The 13,983-nt window shown below is 41.0% G+C and overlaps 1 protein-coding gene across 1 annotated transcript in view; it reads left to right on the top strand.

The window, feature by feature from the left end:
- Positions 1 to 13,983, top strand: part of TBX15 (T-box transcription factor 15) — a 90,055-nt gene that overhangs the window by 52,402 nt on the left and 23,670 nt on the right. Inside the window, 4 exon segments of the mRNA XM_038138042.1 lie at positions 589 to 802; positions 8,460 to 8,561; positions 10,312 to 10,483; positions 10,840 to 11,007. Of these exon segments, the coding sequence (XP_037993970.1) occupies positions 589 to 802; positions 8,460 to 8,561; positions 10,312 to 10,483; positions 10,840 to 11,007 (656 nt within the window).

Raw genomic sequence — 13,983 nt, 5'->3', positions numbered from 1 at the left:
CCTCACCAAAATCTTCATGGGTATCTTTCCAGGAAATATCATTGTTCAAAAAAAGTTTTATAGGAGCAAATAAAACACATTTCCAAAATAGTGCTGCCAAATAGCAAAATAGAAAAATGTTCATTGTTTTTGATGACGAAGGTATTAAAGGGAATAAAAAATTGTGTTGTTTAAAAATAACCAATTCTTTAATAGTACTGCAGGAGAATATTCAATTAAATGCAATGTAGTTTTCCAGGAAGCCCACCTTATCTTAGCTTGAAACGACAGGTTTAATTAATTTTTTTTTCATTTCTCTTTCTCATTTGTATTTTGCACTCCTGCCATTGCTTGATATTTATATTTTATGTTAAGGGTCTATTTTCCCAGCTGTTTCTAAAATTTTACAAAAGAAGCTAGATATCACGGTGAAAAATCAAAGCCCAAAATCAGGCTATAAATCACAAAACCCCATACATATACATGCCATATAAAAGGCCACTGTACTATTCTTTAGCACTTCCTGTGTTGACTTTCCTTCTCTTCCCTCCTCTTACCCCTCACAGCAGGTAGAAATGAAGGGTCTTACCTGGCTTCTTTACTTTGCAGACTCAGAACAGAGCACTGGGTCAGACACAGAGGTGCTGGCAGAAAGGACATCCTGCTCATTTGGCTCCCATTCTGACCTTACGTCTGGTGCCTCAGGCCCTCAGCCTCCTCCACCTTCATCCATGGAAGAGATCCAGGTAGAGTTGCAGTGTGCAGACCTCTGGAAAAGATTTCATGACATTGGGACAGAGATGATCATCACGAAAGCAGGCAGGTAAGACATCTCTGGCTTTCTGTCTAGTTAAAAAAGAAATCATAACCAAACAAACAAATTTTTATTTCATTGATTTTTAAGAAAGAAACTTTTTTTTTCCTTCTTGCTAATCCAAAGGGATAAACATGCATAAAAAATTAAATAGCTGTTTGAGTTTCTCAGCTGTGTTTCCTATTAGCTTTCTTAAGACAAGTGAAGCTGTTTCATATGACTGTTTGAATAAGTGGCTCTAAAGGAGAACTGGCAGCTGCAGAAAACCATTGAGGATAGTTGTTCCTTTGAGCAAATAAATCAGGAAACAATCATTGTACTGTTGGCTGTACTGAATTTAAGATGAGATATAAATTTGGGGTAGTTCCATTTGAGTCTCCTTTCAAGTTTCCATAGCACTTCATGAGTTTATTGATTTAATCTTAAATATAGTGAAATTCAAACTCACCTTTGCACCAAATGAATGTCTTCCTGCAGCTCTAAATAGATGCAGTGTTAATGACTTCCTGTATAAAAAATGTGCAAGCCTAATATTTTCCTTTGCTAATGCAGTGATACCACGACAACTGAGGTTAGAAAGAGCCACAAATTAGCCAGATTTTTTAAAAAAGAAAACCTCACCATGACAGGTTAGCCAAGGGGAAGATCTTCACTGCTGACTACTATTTAAAAATGGCTAGGAGTCTGTTTGCCAAAATTCAACCTAAAGTAGTTGTACATTTCTAGACGTCCCAAATTAGGATTTTTAGGCACGTTTGCATTAGCAGGCCGTTTCCTACCTTTACCTAATGATGTTTAAATTCCGATTGACGCGGAGAAGGAGAACGTCAGCACCACGGACAGAGCCCGGCAAGGCGAGCAAACGCCGGGAGCGACCCGGGAGCTGTCCCGGCTGTGCCACAGAGATGCAGCCGGGAAATTTTACCCAAGTTTTGAGGAAAACTCACGGTGCTCCATTGTTTACAGTGTTGTTTCATATGTGTGCTCTCAAAATTTTCCAGAACAGCTCGACTTGTTGTTTTACATTCTTTAAAGTGAACACCATTGCTCTCTAGCCCCAGAAAGTCCAGATAATCCAAGGAAAGTTACACTGGACAAATAACCCAGATAATCCCTGAAGAAGATTATCAGAGCCAGATTAGCTCCCAGTTTTAGATTTCAGTGGCAAAAGAAGCATTTTTCATCAGTACAGAGTGGGCTGCTGGTTTTGACCTTCTGCCTCAAATGGAAAATGCAAAGTAACAGGAATGGTATCACCTGCTATTGTGCAACACCTCCTCGCTGGAGATGTTAAAGCAGACTCAGAGACAATCATTATAATCCTCTTTTCATAGGTGGTGACATCAAGACCTAAACAGATAAAGTGATCTGTGCAGCATCATTAAATATGGTGCTCAAGAACCAACTTCCTTCTCTCTGGATTTATTGGTCCTGGTGCCTGGACCATGCGGTTTCAGAAACTTAAAATAAAACATTATTAGCTGTTAGATTAACTATAATTGATTCTCTGATGATACATGGAGTAGATAGTAAAAGCAGCATAAATATATCTTTGCCCACCAGTTCAAACAAAAATGGTTGAAACTTAGTGGTATGAAGAGGATCTTGGCAGGTCACACATTTCTGAACAAAGTACCTGACCCTTCTGGCATCTTACAAGCTCTATTGTGGATAATTTTTTTGCTTGCAGAAGATCGTGAATCACAATAGGGTCATAACTTCCCATGCAATAAGATATTCATTTTAATCCTAAACAATATTTTTTCCTTGAAAGGAGATGCTTGTAATTACTTTAGTCCTGATGGCCACCTGTCACATTACTGCCCACAGATAATCTATGCAACTACTAAATAGATGTGTTTTTTTCTACTTGATGATGTTCTTCTCCAGAAGTGATGTTAACAATATTGGAGGGCTGCTGGTTTTTTCTTTTTCTGTTGATTACATTTGTAGGTTAATCATTGCAAAGCATGATGAAGAGCTGAGCAGTTTCTTTAGGTAATACACCTGTTTATTGAGGATGGTCCTTACAGGTGTGATAGAATTTGCAAATTAAATGGTTAAACAGTTCAACAGGTTAAAGAGTTTTCTCTCAGAGAAGCTGTGTCTGTGATGGGTGAGAGCAGTCCTGTTTCTCCATCTGGGATGCATGATACATGATGTGTCCCAGAGATTATATTTTATTATTTCTGGCATAAATAGCAGAACTGGTGTTACTTCCTGAAGATTTCCTACTACTTATTCAAATTGTTAGAGACACACAGAGTAATTTGCATCTGCTTCCTCCCCCACAGAAGATTTTAGTCCTGTTGCTTTCTCTTTGGAAACCCTGAGTCCCATAAGGCCTTCTTGTTTTGAAAGCCATTATAATTACAGACTCAGTTGCCTATAACTACAGCTGCTCCTTAATTTTCTATGACTTGTAAAGCACTGCCTGGTTCCTGCCTGTCCCCACAATGTCTCTCTGCTCTTGCTGTGTAATGCTAATTTCTAACCTACGTTCTCATTTCAAACATAGTTATGGGGCTATATCCTGCCCTGCATTTTTTGACTTTCAGACTCCTACTCTCACTCACTTCTAATTCTGCTTTGTTGTTTTTCTTTTCTTGATGCTGTATTTATAGATGTCTTTTTTTTTGTCTGTTTCCGTAAACCTACTCCAGTCCTCTTATAACTCTTTCTGTTTCCTTTCCATCAAAGCATGGTTATTTAGATTTTAATCAGAGGCTTATAAAAAGACACCTTTGTTCCTTGTGTAAAAGATGCAAATGGCTGTCAGCTGCAGTCATTCAAATCTGCAGTTACCTTTATCTCCTTTTTGTTTGAAAGGGAACCTTGAACTCTGTCCAAAATAAAATAAGTTCATCTTAAGCCCCAGGTCATACTGATTCGAACAACTAGTCCTAAAATAATTTTTAACTCTTTTTCTCTACTCTCCTTTACTGGCAGTGATCATATTGGTAGCATCAGCGGAGGAATTTGAAACCTTTCCTGCACCCCTACAGTCCCTATCTAGTGTCTGTGGTCACCTGAGCTGCAAGGGTAACTGTTCATTAACTGATGCATAGGAGTGCTGCCCAAAGTGGGGAAAATGTGCACTTATTCCTGGGGGAATACACTGCAGGGAGTGCTTGGAGTCCTCCTCTGGAAGGGAACAGCTGCCGACTGTTTATGGAGGTGGTTTTATGAGTGCTACCATGCATCCCAGCACATCCAAGGCGTATTGTTCTGGGAACACAGGTTCTACCTGTAACAGAGCTAGGATCTCACCTCAGCAATGGGGGGAATGATCTCATCTGTCATATCACAGTTATCATATCTGTGCTGCAGGATGGCTCAAACCAAAATGCTGATGGCCAGGATTGGTAGTAAGACTGGAAAAAGCCATCAGTGAGTGAAACAGGTGACCTTGTCCTCTCCTGACTTCTCTGTGCCTCCTGATAGGTTAAGTGGTACTTTGCCTGAAGTCTCTTTGCCTCCCTGAAATCAGGAGTCTGAATTCTTCATAGAATGTACTCAGGGCTGTTTACATTACCAGGTGTTATTTTTTCTTTCCAGTGGAAAGAAAGGTGAGTCCCAAAGTGCTCCTCAGTTAGAGAGATCAGCAGAGATTTTGTAATCAAGCTCTGTTGATGCTGAAGGGGCCCATGGAGAGGACTTCTCATAGCAAGGGCTGGCAGGCCACAGCTACCAAACTGATTTTTAGAGCTCCTGGCCCCATGGGCCAGATAAGCTTGCTCCAATTTCCAGAAGAATATCCCCTTTGGGAGCAACTGAGAAGATCTGTTAGTCTCCTTCTCCTTCATAAACAATAAATCAATTTGCTACCAAACCCTGCCCTCAGCTTTTCCTCTCAAAACACACATCTCTCCATGATCCCATGCTGCAGAGGGAAACAGAAGGGCATTCCTCCACTGCCTTTCCTTGTCTTGCCTTGCCTTGTCTTCACTTCTTACACATTTGTTTCTCTAAAGAAATACATTTGGCATCAATCTTAAATGCAAGGAAATATGAGATTTGAAATAACAAGGATAACTTCAGGCTGCCCTGTAAACTCACACACGTTGTAAACACTATGCATACTTAATCTGCAGACATAAATCAGATTATTTTGCAGAGTTTCTCAATTGGATTATTTTTATGCCTGGGAAATGACTATTCTGTCTATTTCTTTTGCTACAGTTGAAGAGCACATCCCTTCACTTAAGGGTTTGCATTTAATAGATGTCACCCTTATTCAAATCTACTCTTATCTAAGTTCCTAACTTAAGGGTAAGAAACTGAAGCTTTATTCTATTGGGAAAAACCCCCAGTTTGGAGATTTATCTGTGATCCTCTTCCTATGGTCAGTTTTCACAAAGTAAAATTAAACTGTATTTTAAAAGAAAATTTTAAATACCACCACCAAAAGATATACTGCTAGCTGCCACAACCCAAACAATTTTTTTTTGTTGAAAGTTCCCAAACATGGTTCTCAATATGAGTACACTCCTATGCTGGCAAATACTTTTAAGCTAAGTTCTAGAGATATTTATCTATCACTAGTTTTGTTCACATTTCATGTTCAAAAACTCCAATCTCATTATAGAGAAAACCAGAAATTGAGTAGACTGAGGTGCATGGTTGTGGCTAAAATGCTTTTTGAAACACTTCTAAGTGGTCCTAAAGCAATTGTAATAACTTATTTCATACCACATCATGTTTCCCCTGCAGTCTAAGTTTTGGAAGACTGTTTAACTGCTGAGTGGTAAAGTTAACATATAAATAACTTGAACATCCCAAGCTGCTGCTGGTATAAAACCTCCTTCTAAAATATATCAGATGTCATCACATGTTCCCTATGAAAACAGAAATCCTTCGTGTCTATAGCTGTTGACTATGAAGCTGATACATTTCTAGATGAAAGATTCTTAACTGTTTATTAATACAGCCATATCTAAATGTCCTGAATTCCTTCCAAATCTTTGAGCCTCTTGTTTTCTGTAAGGCTGGTGCCTCTAGGCAACCAAGAGCCAGCCAAGAAGAAATGCAGAGAACATGAACTTTACCAGGATTATACACGAGCACATCCCTAAGTCTCCACTGTTAGCCTCTGCCTTTTCCATTTCCCTCTTTCCACACAGCAGAGCTGCTGTGGACCTGCTGTGTCAGTTCCAGGCCACATCTTTATAGCAAAGAAACCTAAGTTACTTTTATACCCACAGAAAAAGAAAAACAGTAATAATTTACAAAACTTTAAAAGTACACTTAGACCTTAGAGAAAGTAGTGGGATCAGCCAAGCTCTCTCTGATCATTTTAGAGATTAGCTTCTAAGCCTGCTGAATGGTCTGTGGTAATCTTTTACAAGGCATTTCATAAGCAAACAACCCCACAGGCTATACTGCAACTTTACACAGGGCTGCAGATTTGGAGAGAACTTTTTGAGACACACAGTTCATTCAGTTCTCCCAACACAGTGTGCAGACTTAGACCCAAAGAGACTCTGATTTAATCCTGGGTTTCTCATCAACCCTCTGAAACATGACCTACCTCTTTAGCTGCTCCCAAGCCACCTCTCTCTAATTAAAGAGAGCTGGACTGTAAAATGCCACATCCTGTACCCATTCGGCTTGGCAGATTTAATGAGCCATTGTGGCAGAAACAAGGTATTGCCCTCAAGCCACTGAAGATTAATCCATTATTCCTTCCCCACCTCCCCCCCAGTCATTCTACTAGCAAACTCACACCATCAGTTGCACAAATTGCTCTCTCCTTGAAGGGTTTCTGCAGACGATTTTTCTGACGGTTTTATGTCTCTCATAACTCAGGTAACCTGTGCTGTGGCAGCTGTGGGGTGGTGCTCTCCCCACCCCCCACGATAAATGCCCTTTTCCAAAGCAGATGCAGCTACTAATAAGTCAGCTCTTATCTTCTCAGTGTGGCCTGAAATGAAAGAGCTGTGGGTAAGGCAAAGGCTGAGCATCCTCCTCCTTCCCACACCCTTCTGCATGGGGCTATATGGGGACTGCTTGGCGGGGGAAGAATTAAATAAATCCTCATGATGACTTCCCTGTCATGCAAAGTTTGAGAGACATGCCTGGAGATGTTGACACAAGCTTTCCTGTATTCTTCCTCCTCCAGGCTGTGTTCACTAGCAATACTTTGAGAAACAGAAATGTTGGAAGGAGAACTAAATCATCTTCTTCTCTGACATTTCACTGTTTTTCATTAAATAGAAGGGAAAGTGTCATGATGGTTTGTAGGGATGACTCCTAGAAACATTTCTTGTACACTTTCCTACTATTTTGGCATTGTGATTTTGAATTGTCCTTTAATATCCTCCCTCTATCCACATACTTCCATCCCTCAAGGATATGTCTACTTATCAGAGAAGCAGAATATGATTTTTTATAATCACCCAGTACTTTTGGGGTTTCTCCTACCAAAGATCTGTATTTTCTAGGCAGAAGTCATTCAATTGTGTAACACCATCCTAGAGGACCTCAGCTTAAGTTTTTCTCAGATAAAGGCTGAAAAGCCACTCAGGTAGAGCTCAGGTCTGGGTTAACAGTCAGTGAAACAATGCAGGATTTCTTTCAGTGCTCTGCTCTGATCCCAGTGCTCAATTCCTTCTGCACCTCATTCAGTTCAGCTCCTCAGATTTTATGAAGGTGTAAAAATACCACATGAGTTGGAAATATAATATGGCATAAGTAATTCCCTCAGCATGCTCTTTGAGGGAGGTGTAGAATAGAAATTGGTCTACTGGCCACCATAAAATTTTTAAGAAGGAGAAATTACGTCATAGCCACACTAACACTAACATGCTTTAAGGTTAAAATTGTTCTGATTTGTTCTCTTCTAAAATAATTGCCTAGCTACAAACACTTCCACAACAGTGACTGTGTTTAGCAGAGCTTAACTTGTGTTTAGACAAGAAGAAAAAGGCTGGGAGTTGTTTCTTGTTGGTGTAGAGTTCCATACCGTCTATCAGGAGAAAAAGCTTAAGATAGATCTGGATCATATGGCATAGAAAAGACAACACCTATTAAAAAGATTTCACAAAACACTACCAGGAGTTCAAGGAAGCCATGACATAATACCAGTGTTTCTGTTGAATGTGAAGTACATTCCTAATAGGCAGATTAATTTGAGGGATGTTTTTCTTAAGTAACTGTAAACATGAGAGCCACAGGATTTTTTCAGGATGATGTATTTGCTTCAAATGTTACCTCAGTACTGTCAAACTCTTTACTGAAATGTGACATCCCAAAAAAAGAGAACTAAAGTGATCCTGCATTTAATGGAATATGAGAGAAGAGTTACAGGTGGATGGCCAGTGGGAAAAACACAGGGTAAAAGGCACACTGCCCATCCTAGGAATGCCTTAGAGAGGATGAAGCATAGCAGAATTGTCTGCTAGGAACTGGGAACAGAGTGCTTGACTGTGAGTATTTTATCATTACTTACAGGTTGTTACCCTGCTTCCCCTTTGTCTAAGTGGGAAAAAACTGAAGATTCAAACGACTGCCAGCACAGTCTTTTCTACTCACACCAAGCCCAGAAGAGTCATGCCAAGGACTGGGCTGTGTAAAGTAGTGTGCTTCTGGTGCCAGAGAGTACAAGGAGCCTCTTCAGCTTCCTTATTCACCATTTTCTTCCTTATTTCTACTCTTATTTTCCTAGGAGAATGTTTCCAGCCATGAGGGTGAAAATTACAGGCTTAGATCCCCACCAGCAGTATTATATTGCCATGGACATTGTCCCTGTGGATAACAAGAGATACAGGTAAGCTTTTCATGGGCAGAGGCAGGAATCTTGTACCAGCTTTACTGTCAACGACAGCCTAGGACAGACACCTCCACTAAACACCATTGCAAAGGTGTGCTGGAGGAGACCCTATTGATTTACACCAACATAGCTGATTTGGCCAGAGATATAAACCCAGAGTTTTAATACAGTGTCTTGCACTTTTGGAGTGAAATCTTTCTCTTTTCAAGTAGCAGTTTTTAATTGAGGAGATCTCTGTCATGCATTTCCTGATTGACACAATTAGCAACGACTGTCTGAGGGAATTGGAGTTATCAAGGGGGGGGGGGTGTCTGCAGCCCCTAAATCTACTCCCTCAAGAAAGAAATGGGCAAAGAGCAGCTTGAAACTAAGCCAGGCCCCTCAGGTCTGGCCTGAACTGGATTGGGTGATTTCTGTTTCAAAAGTGCTCACTGTCCAGCACAGCAGTCTCAGTGAATATTGGTCCCTGACCTACAGTATGGAGTCACTGAGAAACTTCCCACTGCTGAGCTAAAGACAGGAAGAGGCGATTTCTCTGATATTAATGGGCTTCTGATCTTAAAAAATGCTCTGGAAAACTCATGATCCTCTGCATCCCACAAAACTCTCCAGACTGACGTGATTTATGTATTCTTATTAAAAGACTCCTGAGAGCAAGTCTCTTCTCCAAATAGTCTTGACTGAACCACATTTCAAGGATTCAGAATTGAACCTCTGCTTCCAGTGCTAAATACTACATTTTTGCTTCCAAATTGTACAGAGTTTTTTTTCTCAGGAAAAATGCTTTTCCTAGGAAGCAGAAAGGTAGTGTTTGATACTCAGCTGGATGTTTTTCCTCTTTCTAAGAGTGCGGTTCTAGCAACATTGACATTGAAAATACATTTATTTTCTTACCTTGCTTGGCTTGTGCAGCCACATAGAGCAAACTAACAGGAAAGGAAAAGACTCCTCTTTTTTTTATTTCTCTCTCCCAGTTTCTTGTGACAATACAGGAAATTAGTCACTGTGTGTAGGTAAAGACTGGAATATCTTAGCAGACCTGGGTAGAGACCCAATGAGGGGCAGCACAGGGCAGAACTCAGAGGTGTCAGTGGAACTGTTTGTGAAATGCCTTTGAGGAAAGGAGTTGCAGGGCAGGAGAAAAAAAGTGTCTAGGCAAAGCTGTGGTAGAGAAATTTATGGCATATATAGGATGGCTAGATCAGGAACACAAAAATAACTTTTTCCTCTAATCCCAATGTATGTAATACTATATGGAATTTCCTTTTTTTGCAACATTTCAAAATAGAAATTCTGTTTTATCAGCTGTTTTACTGGTATCCATTGGATGTTGCCCTTTCTAGGTGAAGCCACATATGTTTTCTGAAGTCTGGTATGAGATACAATGTAGATTTCCAGAAATTGCAGGGTATTTATTAATATTTTCAGAGAGGACTTTGTTTACCATATTTTCCAGCCTCTTACTCTGGCTCAGAGAGGGTTAAGGAGTTGAGAAGGCACATGTGGCAAAGTTTTACAGGGAAAATAACTGCAAGGTGGTTTTAATAAGGAATCAAGTCTGAACAAGTGGCTCAGGGGTAATCTGGCTTTCATTTAGAAGGTAGGAGGTTGCAATAAAGCACATTCTCCCCTGACTGCAAATGAGAGCTTGGGGTGCATGAGGGTGGCAGGGGAGGGGGAGTCCTGGACATGTTCCTGCAGTGAGTGAGTGAAAATCTCCCTTAGCCACCTACCCTTCCCCTTTCAGGTATGTGTACCACAGCTCCAAGTGGATGGTGGCTGGCAATGCTGACTCCCCAGTGCCCCCAAGGGTTTACATCCACCCTGACTCCCTGGCTTCTGGAGACACCTGGATGAGGCAGGTGGTCAGTTTTGACAAGCTCAAGCTGACCAACAACGAGCTTGATGATCAAGGCCATGTAAGTTAGAAGTTAATACTGCTGCCTGCTGTCCTAGCTTTGCTCCTCTCAGACTTGAAAGGGTGCTGCTGCTGCTTTGATGCTCCCGTGTCCTGTTGGGCACACGTGTCTGTGGTTGCTTCCAGATTTATGGAGTTTTTTTGCTATTTCAGTGCTTTTTCTCAAAATGTTGCCTGACCCTATAAAGCACCTTTGTCTTTGCTCAACAGCAGATACTTTGTCTCATATATGCTTGTAAGAAAAAGATAATTTTCTCTATATTAACTCTTACTCCATGCCTGCTTTCTTGTACATCTGGATGTTGTGTAAAATATTTTTTGGGGAAAAAAGTCCTTTTCCTTTTGTTTTCTTTTCAGATAATCTTACATTCAATGCATAAGTATCAGCCTCGTGTTCATGTCATCCGCAAGGATTTCAGCAGTGATCTTTCTCCTACAAAGCCAGTTCCTTCAGGAGATGGCGTGAAAACCTTCAACTTCCCTGAGACTGTTTTCACCACAGTGACAGCCTACCAAAACCAACAGGTAAGTCCTTCATGCTCCTTTTATGTTGTGCCTTCACAAAAATATCAGTGTGCTCTTTGTGACTGAGACCCTAACTTCTCTCAGAAGCACAGAAAAGTTACACTTTACAGGCTAGAATAGAAAATGCTTTCTCTGGGGTATTGTGTAGGCATGAAGTATCTAGCTAAGAAACCACCTTGAAGATAAGATGGCTGCAGTTTTCACTGTAAAATAAGTAACTAAGATCAACTGTAAAGAGGTGTGTTGTGTTCAAATTTCCTTGCTACCTCATGGTACAAAACTAGAATATCCTGTCCTCACTATAATTTTAAGGCAGTACAGCTATAACTCCAGATCAGTTCTCTCGGAGACAAAGCACTTGGGTTTTTTATAGCAGTGAAGGAAAAAGTTTTGAAGATGCTCATTCTCATCAGTTTGTTGACAAAATAAGCTTTTGAATGCATGTATTGCACACAAACTGAGATTCTCATGCATGTTTTGTGGGATAGGAGTCAGGTAAGGGGTCAAGTTTATGCACCTGAAACTTAGGAAAATAAACTTCCAGTTCTGCAAGAAGATGGTCAATAGGATCTCCTGGGAGCCTGCCCTTAGGAACAAGGCATGGAACAGAGCTGGCAGATCTCTAAGGAAGTCTTCCATACAGGCCAACAGCCAGCAACCCCCAGGAGCCAGAAATCAGACAAGGAAGTCAAGAGAGCAGCATGGCTGAGTAGGGACCTGCTGGGCAAACCCAATGGAAAGAAACAAATGCACAGGCAGCAGAAACAAAGACAGGTACCCTGTGTGGGGACTGGGTGAGGAAGGCCAAGGCAAAGCTGGAATGAGACCTGGTAAGGGATGCAAAGCATAACAAGAAAGGATTCTACAGGCAAGTTAACCAGGAAAGGAAGGTTAAAGAAGGTGTGCCTCCCCCGATAACCAATGCTGGAAAACTGGTAACAACTGATGGGAAGTCTGAGGTACTTAACACCTTTTTTGCCTTAGCCCTCAAATGAATCAGTCCCCTCTTCTCATATATCTTGAGAGGATGGACAGCAGGATGGAGACTGGGTAAGCAAAATTCTTCCCGCTGTAAGTAAGGATCATTGGGGTGACATAATTGCGGCCTTCCAGTACCAGAACGGAGCCTACAAGAAAGATGGAGAGACTTTCTACAAGGGCATGTAGTGAAAGGATGAGAGGAATGGTTTCAAAGTAGAAGAAAGTAGGTTTAGATTAGATATTGTGAAGGAATTCTTTACTGTGAGTGGGGTGAAGTATTGGCACAGGTTGCCCAGAGAATCTGTGGGTGCCCCATCCCTGGAAGTGTTCAAAGCCAGGTTGGATGGGACTTTGAGCAACCTGGTCTAGAGGAAGTTGTCCCTGCCCATGGCATGTGCGTTTGAACAAGATGATCTTTACGGTCCATTCCAACCCAAACCATTCTGTGATTTTATGATAATTTGTGTTTGATTTGGGTCTTGCATAGTTCTCAGTGATGAGACTTAGTATTGGCTTTAGATACCATAAGGAAAAGATATCGCCGCAGCAGGACTCTTTCTCTAGAGACCTTGGCTTTGTTAGTGATCGACACTTTTCTTAAACCAGACTTCAGTCTTCTGGGACTGAAAGAACCATATTAAATCAGCTCAAGACAGATTGCAATATTTAACCAATTTTTAACAATTTTGAATTCTAACAATTTACTGAAATGTTATAGAATTTTTTATTTTGCAATGTATAAGGGAGCAGACAGTGCTCCTGTGGTTGCTTCTTTTTCTTCCCAAGACTCCCAGTTTTTTTTCTCAGTCTGGTCCCCTTGAACTGACTTAAATCAGGATCCATAATGGATCAAAAACAGTGCAAAACACTGGTGGGTTTGCTGTCACTGCAGTATGGGAAACTTTCTGCCCCCTTGTCCAAACGCAGATATTCCACAAATCTTGACTGTAGATCAGACAAGGAAAGAGGATAGGGAAAGGAGAAGAAATGACAGGAAATAAGCCTGTCATTCTTCCTTAATGACCAGACTTACAAGACATAATTACAGAGGGAGGGAGATGCTAAAGGAGGGATCCCTGTCAGGGATTGTCACCATAAGCTGCCTCACCATAAAGAAACGCTGACATTTCTGTCTCTCTGAATTCCAAATGTTTGGGGATTCTGTTCAAAAAGATCTGGGGGACACAATCATATTTTTATAATACCAGTAAGGAGATTCTGGTGGGCTGGAGAAGCATTTTCATTAAAACCAAATCTAAATCCCCTGAATCTGCCTGCATGCCCTCCAGTGGCTGCAGAGCATTGCCTTACTGGGGGAAGCGTCTCTGGAAACAATTGTAAAATGTTAGCAAATCCACCACAGGGATTCCCTCTGCTGTAATTCCATCCTCCACAGAACATATCTGTCTCTGTACACACAAGTCCCAGGACAGCTGCAAAGTCAGGCTAGCGGAAATTAAGTTCACAAATTAAGCTTCTGCAAAAATAGGAGCTGCATTCCAGATCTGAGGTTAATATCCAGAGTAAGGCTTGGTTCTGACAGAAGCAAAACACCTGCAAATCCCCTTCAGATCAGACTGTATTAAACTAGTCCCTTTTGAGCAGTTTCAGCAAAACCACCTCAAATTTGGTAGGTTCTGGAGATCTCACTCTCCTTTCATTCCAAACACAGAATCTCTAGGACAAGCAGAGGGGAAGCTCTTGTGCTACACCAGGTTGTAGAATAGCCAACAGGGAGTATAATATCACAGACTGCAAGGTCAAAATCCCAGTGTTTTAGTCCATATTTACCAACATGGAATTCATGCTTAAAAATAAAGCAGGAAGGAAGATTCCCCCAAAGCACTCAGTCTGGCTGCTACCTCCTTTATTTAGAGGAGGAAAAAAAATTAAAAAATTTATGGACCAGAAAACTCTTGAGGGCTGCCTAGATGCTGACCAGAACAACAGCAACTTGTATGTGTGACTGGGTGGCCACCTGGCATCTTTGGGGGT

The sequence above is a fragment of the Motacilla alba genome, chromosome 1, assembly GCF_015832195.1.
Source record: "Motacilla alba alba isolate MOTALB_02 chromosome 1, Motacilla_alba_V1.0_pri, whole genome shotgun sequence".
Taxonomy (NCBI): Eukaryota; Metazoa; Chordata; class Aves; order Passeriformes; family Motacillidae; genus Motacilla; species Motacilla alba.
Note: the sequence above shows the minus strand (reverse complement) of the source record. Positions and strands in the feature narration are given on the sequence as shown.